Source organism: Staurois parvus, unplaced genomic scaffold (assembly GCF_062004578.1).
Source record: "Staurois parvus isolate SC_StPar_1 unplaced genomic scaffold, SC_StPar_1.0 ptg000066l, whole genome shotgun sequence".
Taxonomy (NCBI): domain Eukaryota; kingdom Metazoa; phylum Chordata; class Amphibia; order Anura; family Ranidae; genus Staurois; species Staurois parvus.
Window position 1 is genome coordinate 3,751,813 of NW_028317862.1, and position 20,296 is coordinate 3,772,108.

At 41.5% G+C, this 20,296-nt stretch overlaps 1 protein-coding gene across 1 annotated transcript in view; it reads left to right on the forward strand.

Moving 5' to 3' along the window:
- Nucleotides 1–20,296, forward strand: part of HS2ST1 (heparan sulfate 2-O-sulfotransferase 1) — a 283,515-nt gene that overhangs the window by 184,600 nt on the left and 78,619 nt on the right. The window contains exon 2 of the mRNA XM_089668902.1: nt 11,274–11,512. Within this exon, the coding sequence (XP_089525028.1) occupies nt 11,274–11,512 (239 nt within the window). The remainder of the gene's footprint in view (nt 1–11,273; nt 11,513–20,296) is intronic.

Below are 20,296 nucleotides of genomic sequence, written 5' to 3' on the forward strand. Positions count from 1 at the left end.
CACGGTCCATTGGAGGCATGGTAGGGGTCTGTCCAATGATGAAATGTTTGTGATAAAAGATGATCCTCTTCCCATTATAGAAAGCTGGAATGTGGGATCTAAACAAGTGGTAAGAGAAAAGCTTAACTAGTTGAATTACCTGGACAGGCGACTACTCCAAATTTTTGGTACCTAAAAATCAGGTGTTAGTCAGAGAGCATTGGCCCACTGAATCCCTTTTTAAAGTTTAACTCCAGCCAAAACAAATTTATTTTTGTAGTATTGGACATAGTGGAGGAGGGATAGAACCCCTTGTCAGTTTTCTGTTTTGGCCTTTATCAGCTTTGAGGAGATTTTTCCCTGGGACAGAAAGTGATGTAAAATATTTTTTCATTAGGGATAGTGTGCAGAAAAACATTGATCTAGATCAGTGGTCTCCAAACTGCAGCCTGAGGGCCAGATGTAGTCTTTTGCAGGCCTATAACTGGTCCTTGGGGCAGTATTCCTCCAAATGATATGAGGCACTATTTCTCCCACTGACACCAACAGTGGGGCATTATTCCTTCCACTGACACCCATGATGGGGTGCTATTCCTCCTCCTACTGACCATAGGCCTATGTAACTGACCACCAACCCTGAGGCAATGTTTATTTTCAGTGATGCTAGGCCTGGGACATTTTTTACCCCCACTGGCCACAGCCTGGACTCCCCTAAAGTCTGAAGGACAGTATACTGGGCCTTTGAAAATTTTGGAGACCCCTGATCTAGATGGGAAAGAGTTAGAACTTCTGCCAGGTTAATATTACTATCTGTGTCTGTGTAGAAGTGGAAAACCCAGTTACTCCTGCTTTTTGGGATGGACTCAGTATCATTAGGACCACATATGGAAATTCTTGGGATATGCACGCCTTCCTGCCCTCAAAGGACCGGGGGAGTCCAAAGTACTGAATAGAGAAAAATAAACAGAGGGCTCACCGGCCTAGTTCATTACCTTACAAATGTTTCATCAATGTAAATAATAAGTATTGTACTCACAAATGATCAATAAATACAAGGCACATCATAAAGGAACAGCTCTGTCCAATTCTCACTGTGTGTCAGTCTGTAGTGAGAACTCTGGACCTCCAAAATGCTGACACATTTCAAGGTCTAGCCTCTTCCTCAGAGCCAATGTTCCTTTATGATGTGCCTTGTTATTATTGATCATTTGGGAGTACAGTACTTATTTACATTCATTAAACACTTTTAAGGTAATTCACTAGTCCAGTGCGCCCTCTGTTTGTTTTTCTCTATTCAGTGCTATCTATGTCTCCCTGACCCAGATTTTTGTCCTGTTAGCCGAGGTGATTGTCATTGCGGGACTGCACCTATACCTGTGGCAGCAACTACCTACACAGAAAAACGCCCTGCCACTCAGGAGATACGTGGGGGATGCCATTAATTCTAATGGCACCCCCATGAACTGGAAACTACAGCACAGCTACCCGCACTGGTGCCAAGGACCTTTTCCCTTTGTTTTCAGGAGGTAAAGCAGCCCATTCAAATGAATGGGCTGCCGTGCCCATGCAAAACCCGGCTCCCAGAGCCACAGAAGTGTTAACCTTGCCTTACAGAGGTGAAATATCACAGACTGCAAGAACAAAACTTGACAGAAGCATTCAGTCATCCCAAATAAAAGCCTGAGTTCATCTAATTTTTCATTTTCTTTTGGCTATAAGTGCATCTAAACTGTAAACAGTTCAGTGTTTACCATCATATCTCACTGTATATGGACTTCCTAACAAAATATTTTTTTGTAAATCTTTAAAGTGTTCCTAAACCCACAACAGTAAAATCAGTCTGTCTATGCAGTAAATCATGCTTGTTATGTTCACTGTGGAACCTAAGTGGTTAATTCTCCGCATTGTGTAAAAAGGCTGCTCTGATCCTCCCCTTTGTTTGCTGTCCCCAATCCATCTGCCATAAAACAGAGCAGCAGTGACAAGTCTGCACATGCTCTGTTTGGTGTGTATTGCTAGAGATATTTTTGGTTTGTTTTTGGGACGGTGCATGTCGCACAGGCACAGGGCCAATCAGCACTGTCCAGACAGAGGGTCATTCAGTCTCATAGGATAGTCAGAGAAGAATGAAAACTCCTCCTACAAGATTAACCAATGCTCAGCTGGACACTGATAAGTCACAAGACTGCTATATATTGCTGATGAAAAAAAGGATTTAGCAGTTTATACTTACTAAATTAGTTGCATTTCCATGTTCTGTGTGCTGTGGAAGACTGGATATAGTGAATGCAGGCTCCTGGGTTTAGTAACACTTTAAGTTTCTTATCTTGAAATTCTGCCATCAATGGGCCTTCCTGTTCTAGGCTGACAATATATATAGTTACATAGTTGGTAAGGTTGAATAAAGACACCAGTCCATCCAGTTGTACCAGTGTGGGTTTGTTTATGTCAAAACCATTTCCTTTATCACTGTATATTGCGTTCCTTAAGATGTCCAACAATGGTGGCTGGATCACCAGATGCCCTCAGACAATACTAAGCTATTACCTCTCAACTGATAACAGTGCTGTCAGCCTGTCCTGCAAACTCCTTTAGGTTGACATCTGATCTATCTGATAAACTGCTCCACGGCCAACTGAAGGAATGCACATGGCAGGTTGACAACACCTTTGCTCACTGCAAGGTGGTGACGTATTGTTGTCAGACTGCAACAGGTGCTGATATAAGCAGGTAAGAAACTTTGCTACAGATTTATTAACAAAAAATGATATGCTTAGGAAAACTGCATTTGATGATGCATGATGCCAAACATACTAAAACATAGGATGCATCACTAGAGGGATGACCAGCAGGAGGAAGGAGGTTCTGATTCCCCTATATAGATCTTTAGTTAGATCACATTTTAGAATACGATGTCCAGTTCAGGAGACCTCATTTACATAAAGATATTGAGAAGATAGAACGTGTCCAGAGACATAACAAAAATGGTGAAGGTTTCTATTCTTTTCTATACATGAAGGTAAAAAATCTTCTGTGTGCAGCAGTGCCCCCCAGCCCCCTCAATACTTACCTGAGCTTCATAGCAATCCAGCGATGTGAATGACAGCCTCGGCTGTCCCAGGTCTCTGCCTCCTCATTGGCTGAGACAACAAGTGGGAGCCATTGGCTTCCGCTGCTGTCAATCACAGCCAGTCAGCCAATGAGAAGAGAGAGGGAGTGGGCCAAGCCGAGGTTTCATGTGTGAATGGACACATGGAGCAGCGGGTGCCCCCATAGCAAGCTGCTTGCTGTAGGGGCACCTGAGAGACAGGAGAGCCTGTGGGGGACCCGAGAAGAGGAGGATCCAGGCTATTCTGTGCAAAACCACTACACACAGTAGGTCAATATAGACATGTTTGTTATTTTACAACAAAAAACTGAACCTTTAGAATCTCTTTAATATGTACAGTCTGGAGGAAATAAGGGAAAGGGGAAACATGATTAAAACCTTTAAATACATCGGGGGTGAATAAGGTTCAGGAGGGCAGTATTTTCAAAAGGAAACCAAAATCAAGAACACGGGGACATGGGTAGTTGGTGCTTTGAATAAACATCCAGCAGAGGTAGTAAGCCAGTCAACAGTAAATCGCTTTAAACATGCTTGGGACAAGCATAGATCTATACTCAGACAAAAAAAAGCTAACAAAAAAAAAAACTGGTCGGACTAGATGGACCATTCGGTCTTTTTCTGCCATCACTTTTCTGTGATTCTTTGTTAAAAAAAAAAAAAAAAAGTTTCATATTTGCATACATTTTTGGGAATTTCTTAGGTCCCATGCACACTGGGCATTTAGCCCTAGTGCATGCGACTCAGGCGTTCAGCTGCCAGTGGTGGGCGCAGGTGTTCCGCTGAGCCCTGCTATCAGCAACTTGTCAAACTCTGAGTGCGACAACAGCTGCGGCTGGATGGTGCTTTTAGCTGTGTGAATGTTTAAAACAGTCCAGGGATGAATGCCCCGAACATAGAATTCTTGTGATCATCTCAAGGCGCATACTTCCCTGAACCATCATACAGCTAAGTGCACCATCTAGCCATAACAGCCGTCAGACCCTCCTAGAGTTTGTCTGTCTGTCTGCAACCGAGCTAAACTTGGACACCTGTACCCAGCACTGGCAGCTAAATGCCAGAGCCCCATGCATCAGGACTAATTGACTAGTATGCGAGAGGCCAAAGAAAACACCAAGCCTAGGATCAGCAAAGCACTCAGTGGTCATTGATGGTCTAGAAAAGCAATCATAAACCATTTCAGGGGTAAGGAGCATACTTGCTGAGCATAATCGAATTCTGAGTTTTGTTACAACAAGCCCATTTTTTATTTTTTTATAGAACTATGGGATTGGTTTACTAAAACTGGAGAGTGCAAAATCTGGAGCAGCTGTGCATAGTAGCCAATCAGATTCTAACTTAAGCTTGTTCAATTAACCGTTTCCCGACCGCCCTATAGCAGATATACTGCTACAGGGCGGTACAGCTGCGCAAAATTACATATATGTGATTTTGCATTTCTGGGTAGGGTTCACACGCCCTACCCGCGCCGCCATTTGCGGTCGCAGCTGTCAGTCACCGGGTCCAGGCCGGTGATGACTCGCTGGCGCCCGGTGATTGCCGAGCATCTCCGGTGGGGAGGAGAACTGTATGTAAACAATACAGTTCTCCTCCCTGTCAGCTCATGCACACAGCACAGCCATCCAAAGCAGTGTGAAACCGTGTAAAGCACACAGACACAAGTAAAACAGCACACAGTTAAACCTTTGATCGCCCCTCATGTTATCCACTTCCTGCCCAGTGCCGTTAGTATAGCGTCAGTGCTTTTTTTTCTTTTGTTTTTAAGCACTGATCACTGTATTGGTATCACTGGGGATGTCAGTGACATCCAGTGTCCAGAATGCCTGCCACAGTCTCGAAATAAGTTGCTGATCGCCGACCATTACTAGTAAAAAATGTTTTTAAAAATTCCAGTATCTATACCGCCATTTGTAAACGCTAGAACTTTCACATGTACCAATTAATTTACATGTATTGGGTTTTTTTTTTTTGTTTAGCAAAGACATAGCAGAATACATTTTGGCCTAAATTTATGATGAAATTTGATTTTTTTTAATAGCAAAAAAGTAAAAAATATTGTTTATTTTCTCAAAATTGTCAGTCTTTTGTTTTCTAACACAAAACATAAAAAAACATACAGGGGATCAAATACCACCGAAAGAAAGCTCAATTTGTGAGGAAAAAGACGTCAATTTTATTTGTGTGCAGCGTTGTATAACTGTGCAATTGTCAGTTAAAGTAACGCAGCGCCGTAACGCAAAAAATGGCCTGGTCAGAAGGGGGGGGGGGAGGGGGTAAATCCTCAGGAGGGCAAGTGGTTAAGGTTTTACAAAAAAAAACCTGGAAGCTGATTGGTTTCTATGCAGCACTGGTCCAGATTTTGCACACTCCAGTTTTAGTAAATAACCCTCTATGTATTGGTATGCTCTGTTTTCGCAAGGTTCTTGTTAACTGTAATCCTCTGTACTAATGATGTCCTATCTAAATGTTGCAAAAAAAATCATCCTGGGTACCCAGCCCACCTCTAGCATTTCTAGTGACCGCTTTTGTCTCTCAAACAAAACATTAAATATTGTCAGTATGGCGTGCCATTCACAATTCTTCTGGCCTTGTATAGATGTATTTAGAATCCATTTACCATGCTCCCCCACCCCCTATTATAGTGCTGTTTAACTTAAAGGCTACAAACCATAATGAAAAGAAAATATATGCCAAATGGATTTGTAATTGGGCACCAAGCGGTACATAATAAATGACAATCTGCTCTCCTGTGGGTTAGAAATTGCCGGGTAAAATGTCACAATGTACTCTCCTAGTGCAAAAGTGCATTATAAAGTTCAAGGCGCCGTTTATATTTCCCTGCATCTTGCAAAGGCTGACATTTCACATGTTCATTTTATGTTGAAGGCATTTGTTATGACACATGGGCTTTATTCAGTGCGCTGTGTTTTGATGATTGGGAAATAGTCACTTTATCACAGCTCTAAGAGATGAGACAGAGACGGCTATGTTTAATGTATATTTTTCTTTTCTGTCTTTAGTTAAATGCTTAACAATACTACATTGTCCCTAATTAGGGTATAAAAAGAAAATTACAAATCAAAAGTTAAGCTTAACCTATTTTACTAGTTTGAAATCCAAATGGTGTGACTACACGTACAATTATGGATAGTTTATTGCACAGCTGAAAATTGCTTATGATTGATTGCTGAGCTGTCTGCAGTTGCAGAATGTAACGGTTTGACAGATGTTGAGGCACTATACAGAAGTAAGCCAGAAAAAGGGAAATTGCCATGCATCGGCAGAACCTGACAGTCATAAGTTAAAAGCAGCCTCAGCCCAGCTCCGTCCAGTCCACATACCTCCAACGCGTTTCACCCCGCTCATGAGGCTTAAGCCCTGTACACATGAGTCGAATATCAGGCAGTACCAGCCGGTTCAATAGAAATTGGATGACATTTGGCCCGTGTGTACAGCAGCCGGTCTGACAGAAGCCATCTGAATGTTTGGCTTCTGTCAAAGGGGCATGCCTGACAAAGGTTTGCTGATCGGCATGACTGAAAAAAAGACACTGCCTGAGAGCGCTGACCGGTGTGTTCTGGCGGGGGAGCCACCCCCCCTGTCAGAACACAATAGCTCAGCAGGGAGATCACTGTACCAACATACTAACATTGGATTGTTAGTACAGGATCTCCTCCCAACATCTTAAGGTTTTTTTTTTTTTGGTTCGGCCCGCTGGGTTGTACAGGAAAAAAAAACTGATAGTGTGTACTAGGCTTTAGTGATGGAGGTCCAACGTGTGTTACCGGATTTGGATACAGGATTCTGGAGCCAGCGCCCTTAGTCTTCAGAGCAGGTTCACATTAGTAAGCCAGCTTTTATCATACATGGATGTTGGGTTTGCACAATCACGGTTATGAAAAGCTGAAATGTACTTGTGGTTATGTGCAACAGTAAATGTCCACAAAATACCCAAAATAAAGGAAAATATAGTCAGGAACAGTTTTTCTTTTTGGTGAACTCCCTGTACTTAGTGATTAATGTAGGCTCTGCTTCTCCCACACAAAATTCTACTGCGGCACACCACTTGCCAAGGTAAAATTGGCTTTATTGTTGAGGTAAAGCACAGAAACTCCACCCAGGATCCTCCGGCTGACATTGTTTGCCCCCCTGCTAGAACTTAACCAATTCAACTCTTTGAACGTGGGGAAGTGTGGTTCCCTACCTCCAGGGTTCCTGGGCTCTCTTCCTTTCTACAAACCAAATAATTGAGGTTAAATGTAGCCACCATTGCTCTGCAAAGACCCACAGGGTGCGAATGTGTATGTAAGCCTTGATTGCATGTGAGGTATCACTACAAATGTTGGAGTAGGAGCAATAATTATAGCCCAAAGCTGACAGTTAAAGAGTAACTCCACTTTTGTTGAGAAGAAAAAAAAATAATTACCCCCCCATGGTGATCAATGTCCATTGCAAGGGTACACAGATGTTTATCAGTTTACAAGGCCTCAAGCATAAAACACCTGTTTTTTTTCCCATACTCGGGAGCCGCATGTGCTGTGTACAGCCGCCAATACAAGTGAATGGCTGTGCGTGTGCATACTCGTGTAAATGCCTATTGCTTCAGCCTTGGCTTTTGCTTCATATTCATACTGTGTGAGTAGGTAAATGCAGGAACAATTGGCATTTTTTACAAGTATGAGCATCTACAGACATTCAACTGTATTGGCAGCTGTACACAGTATTCACAGCTTCCCGGGCATGGGAATGCGCCAGGGATTTGACGCTTGAAAATTTGTGAACTCGGGAATGTCCATTTGCATGAGGCCTTAGTATGTTCCCTGCTCACAAACATCCATCTTATTTTAAAACAGAAAAGTTTAATTTTCTTTCTTACTTGAAAAATAAGTTGTTCCACTACACAAAAATAGCATGTGGCCAGACTACAGGGTATACAACTATCTTGGCACAGGTCTGTGGAATGAGTGTTAGCATGGTTTCTATTGTTCTGCACTTGGATTGTGGTTTGAAGCTGCATTAACTGTACTTGGGTAGTTGTCCTCGTCAGACATTTTACAGCTTTAAATAATTGACCATATTTGGTCTAATTTTCACAAGCAGTGGAACCAGTCGAATTACTTTGAATAACTGGACCATGCATGGGGATGTAAACTAAACATCTAGTAAACATTGAACACAGTCACTTGAACGATGTACTTGATATTGAAGAAATATGTTTTTACTGCATATACTGCAAAGTTCAATTTTGGCAAAGACTGACAAATGGAAAAACACAAGAGTTTAGTGGAGCAATAATCTTAAATAGGATAGACCGATATCTCCTTTTGTCTTTCACTCTAGGACTGCCATACACTGTATGATTTAGTGCTTGTATGCAAAAAAGGGTCCTGGGTTTGGTCAAAACAGTGGTCAGGAGCAGAATTAGTTAAACAAAATCTTTCCTGAGAGAAAAGCATAGGTGGCATTTTCTGATGTCCTTCTAAAATGCTAGTTGACTGGCTGTATTGTCAACTCCGTTCCTCTCCAAGGTTGAACAATTGACCCACATAAAGTATGCAGCGACTAACCAAAAAAAATCCAGATTTGCATATGGGTTCTGGCAGTTTGTCTAAATGAAAACTGTAGACCCACAATGCCTCTGGTTGTCAGAGTTTAAGCTATCTAGGTGACTTTCAGTGTGAAGGCCACTTCATATATTTTCTAAGGCTAAAAACTTCTACAAATCTGGCAGCCTTGGTTAGACCAATTCCCAACTATGCGACCACCCATTTGTTTTCTAGATCTAGAAATCACAGCAACAAGTAAGCTCTATTTACCATGCCCCCCAGGGTATACTGACCCTGACCCCCTCCCCACCCCTCCCTCCTTTCTTCCTTCTTTTCTTTTTTACCATTTTGTGCTCTATTACCTCTTTTCTGAGCAGGTACATCACTCCATCCGCTTCCCTTAATTTTTGTGGACATCAATCTGTCCTGTTTTGCAAATGGGCTCACGTTTGCTGCTAGATAAGATGAATTATTCACCGATCTTTTTCAGAACTGAACTTGGACCCCAAAATATAGAGGTTTAGGTAACTCGACAGTAAATGCTGCTTTGAATCCCTTGACGATTAATTCTTTTGGTAAGCCATATCCTGGCTACACAAGGTCTTCGAATGTCTGTAACAGTGCAAGCTGCCTTCTCTACTTATTGTGATAGAATACTTTGACATCTGTGTACTTTATTTTGGTTGTTTTTCATTGCATTCTGTTCCTACTTTGTATGACTACTTGATTGTGAAATCCGCTACCACATTCCATTTTGTACACTGTACACAGCTCTTTATTTACCCAATAAAAATATGGTGAAAAAAAAATGAATGGCCCATCAGAGTCCTCTTACAGCAAGCTCCCCATCAGAGACCCTCTTAGCAACAGGGAGGGAGGCAGGGCCGATCTGGACAGAGCACAAGTTCCATCCTCCTGCAATTGCTGGGGCAAGCATATTGGTTTTTAGGACACACACAGTCCCAGCAACCAACAATGGGGATGACAGCACAGCGTTAGAGGAACGCTCTAACGCTGTGCTGTCACCCCCATTGTTGGTTGTAAGCGGGGCAGGGTAGTTGGAGAGGAGATGCGGAGACCATCAGTGAATTCTCAGTCTGTGCACATTGAGGAAATGCCCCTGACCATATTTGCAGGCCAGATAAAACCTTGTAGCAGGTTGTAGTTTGGAGAACCCTGCTTTAGGTCACATGGAAGTGTTAGGGATCATCAATTTCCATTCATGGCAAGGAGGATGGTGTTTTCGAACTAAAAGTATTAACCTGATGTAGTAGTGCTGATGGTGCCCCATAGAACCAGGTGAACTGTGAATTTTATTGATAAGTCCACTTGGAGTTAGAGTTTGAAATCTCACCTCTAAGCTTTCAGGAGTTTAGATTTTTTTTTTTCCATCTTACAAATAACTTGTTGATATATGACCAGCAAATGGCAGGGCTGTATTGTACTCACAAAATTTGACTAACCCATAGTACAAAATATTCTGGAAAGGCATTGTATTCTGTCATAGTCTTGAGACATCAGCTCCGTCCACTGGGAATGAGTGTTGAGTGTCGCAGATTATACTAAACACCTCTCAGGTGGATTGTATTTCAGTTCACAACGTGTGGCATTGAGTCCTTGGAGAGAATGTTCCTAATAAAGGCACTGTATACGGAGTAGTGGTAATAGCTTTGTTTACTGCTTGTGAACGGGTAGCCTTGTTGTGTTATTGGTGTATATTGCACAATCGGGTTACCATTCTTGTTTCAACATGAACTGTTAGTGGAATAATAACTTAAAGTAAAATTGACATCCAATCCAGCTATAGTCATGTTTCTCCTTACTGTAAGGTTAGTTAGTCGCTTTGTTAAATATATTTGTCTCAGTTGCCCCTTTTGTAGTACCTGTTGCCATCTTCATCCTGTGACTTCCCTATGGTTGTGAAATGCTTTCGTGCATAAGATGCCAGCCAGATTTGTGAGCACTTGGTGACATCTCCAAAACCAACTGATCTGGGGGAGATCAGTAATCCAAAAATGTATTTTCCCTCACTGTTCCTCTGAGATATATGGTAATATGTAACTTTTACGTTAAGGATTAATGGGGTTTTTTAGATCTATGGAGTTTGCCTGGCATACATAGTTTGGATAACATTGTTCCCAAGCAATACTGAATGGTGACCTTTACGTAACCAGTGTTTTGTTTATGGTGGGTAAAGCAGCAGATGCTTGTGGTCCCACCAACAACCTATTTTGACCTTCCTTTGCCCTGCCTGCCTCTCTGTCAAGCCCTCAAGAGCAAAGAGTCTTTCCTCACTCCTATGTGATAGTACTAATGGCCTTAGTGGCCAATCACTAAGAAACTAATGCAGTCCCATGATTGGAGAGCAAGTCACATGGTCCCGATATCTGGAAATATAGCTCAAGCGTGTGCATCCTTTAAGAAATCTTACATTTGCAATCAAAATGGAAGCCCGAAAACTGTTGGTTCAGTGATGACTTTCAGGGTTCTGAATCCATTTTCATTTTACTGAATCCATTTCATTGAAAGGTGAAATTCATGGAATTGTTGCATTGTGTACATTGATCTTGTTCCATCTAATATAAATTATGTAAGTTCCAGCTTTGTCTTTTTTTTTTAAATGCTTTTCCTTTCTTTTTCAGAAAGGGCAATTGCCCGCCATGAAGTACGGGAAATTGAACAGCGCCACTCCATGGATGGCTCCCGGCAAGAAATAATTCTTGATGAGGATGATGACATTTTGATTATTTACAACAGAGTTCCTAAGACTGCCAGCACTTCCTTCACAAATATTGCGTATGACCTGTGTGCGAAAAACAAATACCATGTACTTCACATCAACACAACTAAAAATAACCCTGTGATGTCTCTTCAAGACCAGGTAAAATTCGTCTGACCAAGACGATGGATAATGTGTTTTTTTTCTTTGCTTTATCCCCACTTATTCTTAAGATATATGCAAGATGAGTTATCTATCCAAACATTAGTTGCAACAGGGCATGTGGTGATATCCAATTGTATGTATGATTTTATTTTGTACTCTTTTCTTTGTAAAGGATAGCTGATATCAGTTTATTGCCCATGGGGTTTTTTGTTGGCCTATAGCATCTTATTAATGTGAAACAGAAGTGCATATTCGATACCTAGAAGCTTGCACACCAAATATGACTCAGCAAATTTGCAAATGTGTTTTTGGAGGGTTGTGAAGAAGGTTGTTGGATTGGATATATGTCGACAAAACATCCAGCTATCAGGTTAATATTGGTTCAAGTTCTCTCTAACAAAGGTTTGTTACAAAGAAATGACAGATCACCAAGGACTTTTTCTGATGCTGGTCTGCAGTTTTATCGGCTGTTTTTTTTATACAGTTCCCCTGTTGCTGCGTCACCTAAATCTACTTCTCCTTTGAAGAGCATCTGTAATCTATCTGTAAAGAAGCAGGCTAAAGAAGACCTTAAAGGACCACTGTCATTAGAAAAATTGTGTTCTGATAACTGCATTCACTTTTGGCAATAAGGGATTCAAAACACTGTGCAGATTGTTACTTGAATGAAGCAGATGCAGATAGGAAGTAGCAGGAAGAGCATCCAGGTGTCAACTCCTGTAATTTCGAGATATAAAAGCAGGAAAAACTCTCAATTTGAAAGGAGGCTGCATAAGTGTGAATGGGGTTGAGGCAATCTTTCCCCTATCTTGAATGGCCATTACCACATCATTGATACTAGCTGTGAGCTACCTAAAACACATTTCTAAAAATCAGGGTTTCTTTTATAACAGTCAGGGGAATTCAGTATGACACTTTAAAATGGCCCGCGCTAGATTACAATAACCACACCCCCTGTTTCAATAACTTTACTGCTGCATACCACTTTTACAAACTTTGTTATTAATGCACCAATTTCAAAATAATTACCTCCAGCTCCTAGGTAACAAACTGGGAGGTGATCTCAGGTTAATGCCTGCTTCTTGCACAGTGTATCAGATATTTGCCACCACTTCCTCCTCTCCTGCCCTACCTGTTGTTAAGGGTGCTGTTGGCTTCACAGCTAACCATCTCCTAGCAACCAGTGACGCTGCTGTGGGTAGTGCCTGAAGGGGAAGCTGAGCCACTAGTTTCCACTCATTCCATGTGATTGACAGCAGGCAGTGGGTGGGTTCTATAGCTGACAAATTAGAGTTAGAGGCTGGACTGGTTCATAGTTACATAGTTAGTCTGGCTGAAAAAAGACAGTCCATCCAGTTCAACCATTAAAAAAAAAAAAGTTATAATCCTATACCCACAGTTGATCCAGAGGAAGGCAAAAAAACCCCAGCAAAGCATGATCCAATTTGCTCCTGCATGGAAAGAAATTCCTTCCTGATCCCTCGAGAGGCAATCAGATATTCCTTGGATCAACTTTACCTATAAATGTTAGTATCCACTTATATTCTGTGTATCTAAGAAAGAATCCAGGCCTTTTTTGAAGCAATCCACTGAACTGGCCAGAACCAACTCTTGAGGGAGTCTATTCCACATTTTCACAGCTCTCACTGTGAAGAAACCTTTCCGTGTTTGGAGATCAAATTTATTTTCCTCCAGATGTAAAGAGAGCCCCCTTGTCCTGTGATGACCTCAGGGTGAATAACTCTACACCGAGTTCACTATATGAACCACTGATGGATTTATACATGTTGATCATATCCCCCCTTAATCTCCTCTTCTGAAAATGGTTACTGATAGTTGTTAGGTGGTTCTGCCGGTAAGTGGTGGTGCTGGTCTCCCTTAAGGGTTTGGGCTACTACCTCACTGATATGACAGAGTTGTTGCTTCAGTAGAACCAATGCTTGAATGAGAAGAAAGGAGCACCCGGTGTCCAAAATAATTACATTCTTGGTGGGAGGTTACATAATTTGAAAGTGTGAGAACATACAGGTTAAGCCAACACGTTTCTGGGGAATTGCCTCACCTTTCCGCAGAGCCTTGGGTACATGCTAATGGAGATGGATTAACTCTGTGATAGTACCAGAATTCTTTGTCATGGCAAATCCCGGCTAGTGCATTTTGCATTTGCTGGCTTGCATTTTTCAAGCCGGCATTTGCCATCACAAAGAAGTCTGGTACTATCGCGGAGTCCTTCCATTTCTGTTTTCAGGACCAACAGCCCTGAAGAAGGGGTAGGCTGTTCCCCCAGAGCATGTTGGCTTGGTTCAACCTGTACATTCTCACACTTTCAATAATTGATTGTAATCTCCCACCAAGGGTGGCATTATTTTGGACTCTGTGCGCTGCTTCCTTCTGATTCAAGCATTGCTAATAGTTGACTATCTATTGGCTAAAGATCCTCCCACTGCGTGCTGTCAATCACAAGGGGATCAGACCTGGTGGGGAACTAGTGCTTGTTTATAACAAGTACATGAATATGTTGTCTGCACCGACGTTTGTTGCATGGAGGCACATCAGAATTTATCAAAGGCACTCGAATCCCCCTAAACAGTGTGGAGGTTTGTTTTTGTTTTTTTGTTTTTTTTCTTCTTGGGTTGATTATGCTTTCTGCATCATTGGTCTAAAAACTGTTAGAAAATGCTGCTTTTATGTGTACATACTGTATATGTGTGTTGAGCTTCAGCCGATGCAGTTCCTTGTCACAATATTGCTCTATGAAAGTTCATAATTGCCTTCTTTCCCTTGCGAACCTAACCTAGTTTACTGTCTTATGTGAAGTCTATAAAAATAAATCCTCGTACCCTGGAACATACTGGCTCCTGAGACTTATGATCACTTGACTGTGAACACATCATCCAATCAGATTGTTATCAAAGCTCTCCTTGAGCTCACAGTCTAATCAGCAGAAGGTACAACATGAAAAAGGCTTGTGTTACAGTGCTGCATTATCGTTGTAATCGGCCTTTAAAACCCGATGTTTTAGAAATATGTCTCTTTTTATATGAACAAATCCTCAGCCTATACATAATTGAAGAAAAAAAAAATATTATAACCTCCCATCGATCAAGTTAGTTAATTAACATCTGAAAAAGCAGCGTGATTTTAATTGTTATTTGCAATGTTTGAAATGTGAAGGAATATAGTTCCTTGGCGGATTTTGTTTCGCTCCAGTAATATGAGAATATCTGCTCAATTGATATGCCAAAGTAGGCAATGTTATTATTTTAAAATGAATCAAACTGTCACAGTTTTATGCGACAGATACAGTTGTAATACATCATTGTGTCTGGCGCTTCAGGGTTACCAGCAAGACGGTGGCATTCTGGGTAGCAAAAGACTGATCATTTTATTTCCCTTGCCGGAATTTGCATGTTAGATTTTAATGGATCTCTCGATGCCTTCACAAGCAGGCCCAAGAATCTGAATAGATTTTTTGGTTGTAAAGTTTTTTGTTATTTTAAAAAATACTGGCTGTTTGGCATCTCAGCAGAAAGACTGGATTGTGCAGGAATAGGGTCTTTTGTATAATAACTGTATACACTGTCACTTGTGGTCACCGTAGTTGTGCAGTGATTTTTGAAATGTTTCTGTTGTTTATGATGGTTATTAATTAAAAAAATATTTTTTCATATGTATGAAATCGTAATTATGACTATTTTGTATTTTCACAGGCAGCCAGTAGGTGGAGCTCTCAGCTCCTTTTTGCTTTTTTCTAGTTTTTCTTTGGCAGCTTTTGTTTATCAAGCTCAATAGCTCAAAGTGCAATATGAAAGCTGTGCATGACCAGTTAGTGCAGTCCTTTACATAAACAATAAATTAGGTTTCTGGAGATGCCCTTAAGGTATTGCAATCATTTTTTTTACCAGTTTCTAAAAATTATAGTTGTTTGCCGACCACAATGAAGACTCAGATTGCTTTGTAGTGGTGATTACAGCATTGCAGCCTTCTCCATATTAATAAATAGTTGCCACTTTCAAGTTGGCAAGCTTCATCCCATATGCAAGTGCTGAGGCTGTAGGGCTTGCAGTAGTATCAGGTGATTCTTGGAAAACATCTTTGCTTTGTTATTGCTAGCATATGCCATATTCATTCGCCTCATATGTGCATTTTATTTGGAACAAAATGTAAGTGGAAATTTCCCCAGAATGAGGAGAAATCCCCCGTTTGACAGTTGTTGGCTGAACATATGTCCATATTGGAAGATCGGTCCTCTAATATTGTTCCAGTAACACTAATATAAACCTTTGTAATACCACTGTTCCAGTTAACTACCTCTTAAAAACAATCAAGAATTATGGCAATTTTAGCTGTATGAGTAAACTTCGCTTTAGAGAGTTGATACCAAGAGCATGCCAAGAGCAAGAAACACACCTGACCCTAGATGTTGTAGGTAAAATAAAGGGTTTTCTAATCATTGGCACCTAATCTGGAACATCGGATTCTTATTTATGTAGGTAAATGTAATTACTTTTGCATATGACAAATCTGATAATTTTAATGGTTTGTACTATAGCATTTGATCTGATGCAGAGTGTATAGTTGATGCTCATTGAAAAACGTTGCTTTCTTCTGGGACAATTTACCGGAAGAAGCTTCTCATTGGTCACATGGCTGCTCTGGCCAATGAGTGCTTTCCATTACATAGATTATGATGAATATTCACCCCAGGGCTGTTGGCCTATTGGGGGTGTATGGACCACTGCATTGTATGGAACAATACAGCCACTATGTGCAGTAGGCTGTAGACAGGTGGCCAAGATGTTTTCTTTTGTGAAAAGCTGAACTTGCCCATTAAATATTTGTTTAATCTAGGGGTTAAGGGATAAATACAAACATATACCCCCTGCTTCACCATCCTTGGTTAAAGTGCAGAACTGCTCATCATATCCTAATGGTTAGACCCAGCACACATGTCTCCTTTCAGTGCTGCAGGATTTAAAGTGGTTGTAAAAGTTTTATAATTTTTTTTTCTTAAATAACAAACATGTCCTTGCCTGCTCTGTGCAATGGTATTGCATGGAGTGGCCCCAGATGACCTCATCTGGGGTCCCCCGCTGGCACTTTGGCTTCTCCTCTTCTCTGTGCACACTCCAGAGGAAGCTGCTTCCTATGGTGGCACACCTGCAGGCTTCATTCTGATCTGTGGGGTGTGCGTCTATTGAAGCACACAGGGCGGCTTAACCCTGTCCTCTGCTCTCGGGTCACAATATTTGATTGACAGCAGCAGGAGCCAATGGCTTGCGCTGCTGCCTCTGTGGGCAAAGAGAGGGGAGAGCCTCTGCAGATACACACAGTGCTGGGTTGAGATAGGACTCAGGTAAGTATACAGGGTGGTGAGGGAGCAATACAATGAATGCATTAAGGTAAAAGACTTCTACCCTTAAAGTGGAGTTCCACTCGACCTATCAAAAACTGACCTACAAAAACTGTAGCTGCTGACTTTTAAAAAACAGCCACTTACCTGTCCCTTGGTCCCGTGGTGTGGCCCCCGCAGATCTTTTCACCAGCCGTCCTGTATTCCAGGAGGCCAGCATCTTCAGTGTGGGCACCCGGCTGTGACAGCTTGCGGCTTCACAGCCGGGTATCCACTGCGCATGCGCAAGTAGAGCTGCGCTTCGCGAATGGTCCTGTAGTCTTCTGGGACCTGTCACGTGTCCCAAAAGACTACAGGAAGGGAGGGAGGACACCTTCCGCTTCCGGTCGCCTAGGCAATTGGACCGGAAGTGGGAGCGGGTACCTGTCAAATTCGTGTACCCGCTCCCCAAAAGTGTCAATCCTTAATGGGGAGCGGGGGAGCAGTCCTTAAAGCATAACTTTCCCTTTTGGGTGGAGCTCTGCTTTAAGAAGCACTTTAAACACTGTTCAGTCCTAGGCCACATCAGTAAAAAAAAATTTTTTTATTTTTTTTCCTGCTTCTTGAGGTCTGTAATTCAGTTTACATACAGTATTTGATACGGTAGGTAGATTGTTGGATGAAAGGTTTTGAGTAAAATTACAGTTACCCTTTAAACATTGTTGCCTCTGTAAATTGAAGATATGTCTATGGTAGAACATCAATTTTGGTCCACACAGGTGTGTATCACATACCAAGCATATGCAGGGTGGGGGGTGGGAAGACATCAGTTTTTTTTTTACCCCGCATGTGTTCTACAGTGAGAAGCACCTCAAGCTGTGTTGATTGAAAAGCAGCACATTGAATGGAGTTGTTTCAGTTCATGATCCCTTAGGGATTATTATAGTCGTTCTGCGCCTGGTGCTCTCTGCTCATTACACTCATCACATTAAGACCTGTGTGATCATGCCATGCGAAGTGTCTTCCAGCACATAGAACAGCAGACAATTAGGTTGTACACCTGTACTTATGAAGCCAACAATATAGTCAAGGTCCACATAATTCAGATATGGCAGGGGCAGGAGCATACGGTTAAATATAATATATATATATATATATGAGAGAATATGTATGGAGTCTAATCTTGTGATATTGCTTGAGATCACGCATATTGCTGTAATATGGAACATAAAGAGACCACCCCCCGCCACCTATCCTGCCTAAGCTGGGTAAAAAATACATCTCCAGCTCCTTTGGCTCACTTGTGTCAGAGAGTGGCAGCTGCAGGGGAGAGGAGAGAGCATGGACAGTGGCTGAGAAATGGGAACCCACGAGTGAAGTCACATCTCCAGGAATTCCCAATCCGTTGTAGAGCACTCGCTCCTCCCCCCTTCAGCTGCTGCTCACAGGCACAGAATCCTGAAACCGGAGTGAATTAAAATTAGGCAAGTATACGCCTCTTTTTTTACACATAGTAGTAAGAGGGTGGAGGGAACATTTTTAAGCATAGGTCGTGTTAGATGCCATATAGACCGCACATAAATTATATAAACAATACAAATTAATATCTAGAGTTATAGTATTAAACAACACACATCTATAAACTGGTTTAGGGTGCAATCCCACTATGTGAAATTAAAGTGCAATCGTACTAGATTCCTGATTGTGAACTCTGTATTAAAGTGACAGGTGCTCCACCGTGCTCAGACTGGTGCCCCACATGGATGTACACCCACCGTCATCCCATGACCACCTATCTCTAGGATGGTCACTAGTGCTTTTGTTGGGACTATCCCAAAATGCCAGGTTTTGATAGTGAACGCTGTTCCTTCTTGTGTGTTCCACACCGTTTCTGATGGTAACCGATGTGTATTCACCAGGTTAGGTTGTAAATATTAATAATCCAGTGTAGGTTGTCGGCTTAAAAATAAAAAAAGAATCGGACATAAAAGTGCTAGCTGAATACACTCAGTGCCAAGTAATAGGCACTTATTTTGTGAGTGGCATTTTAATTATTTATCTCCAATATTAAAGATTTACAATTTTATACTATGGAATGTCCGGTTTTTGTTTTATTTTTATGCTGACAACCTACAGCATTGCCTGTGGAGGAAAAGGAGTAGTGCTAGTATTACACTAGCTTTAAAAAAAAAGGATCACTGGTTAATGTTTACAAATTAACCTGGTGAATGCACATCAGTTACCATCAGCAACGATGTGGAACACACAAGAAGGAACAGCGGTCACTATCAAAACCTGGCATTTTGGGATAGTCCCAACAAAAGCGCTAGTGACCATTCTAGAGATAGGTGGTCATGGGATGTACATCCATGTGGGGTACCAGTCTGAGCACGGCGGAGCACCTGTCACTTTAATACGGACTTCACAATCAAGAATCTAGCACGATTGCACTTTAATTTCACATATTGGGATTGCACTCTAAGGGCTCATGTAGACTGCAGCTCCTAAACTGACATTCAGGAGCTGTTCTGCATTTTTTTTTCAGCAGCCCCTGAACTCTCCATAATGTTTTCCTATGTGTCCATGTACACATAGTCATTTACAGGCAGTTGCATTTACAGTCGTTTTTTTTAACGCACCAAACTTGCGTTCAGGAGTAGATTTTATTGGATTTTCCAAACGCTTGTAAATGCGGTTAACCGCGTTTATAAGCGTTTGCGTTTAGGAGCGTTTTTTTTAACTGTTTCATGTCCAGATGCTGTCCAGAGCTTTTTTTCATCATCGGAAATGCATGCAAAGTGTTTTCAATGTATTCAAATGGATCTAGTACACCAGTGCAGTCAGTTCCAGGTTACGCGTGAAGGAAAAAGTGGTAGAATGTGCCGCATTATGCTCATGATGGGATCCATAGTGAATACAACCAGAAAAGACAGGTAACTTCAACACATACTGCTCTCTCTACTTCTGCTCTCTCTATTCCTCTCAAAACGTCTGAAATAGTTAATTTTTTACTATTTTTCAGTGCATTCTGGGCATTTGGGAAGGTCTCCTGAGGTTATCTTTTAAAAACGCTTCTAAACGCAAATGCAGATAAACACGCGGATAAACTGCCGTTTTTTAACCTACGTTTTCCAGCATTCAGTTTCCATCATTCAGAAGAGTTTTCCAAACGTCCCGTGTACATGAACCCTAAACCAGTTTATAGATGTGTGTTGTTTAATACTATAACTCTGGATATTAATTTGTATTATTTATATCATTTATGCGGTCTATATGGTATTTAATTTGATTTTGTGTATATTAATTCACAGTTAGGACTGTTGCACAGTACGGTTACATTTTATGTACAGGCATATTTCATAAGCACAGCAGCATTTTTTATTTTTCACATAGGTAGTATTAGGCTGAAATTCCACTTTAAGGGCTCATGAACATCGGTATATGGGATT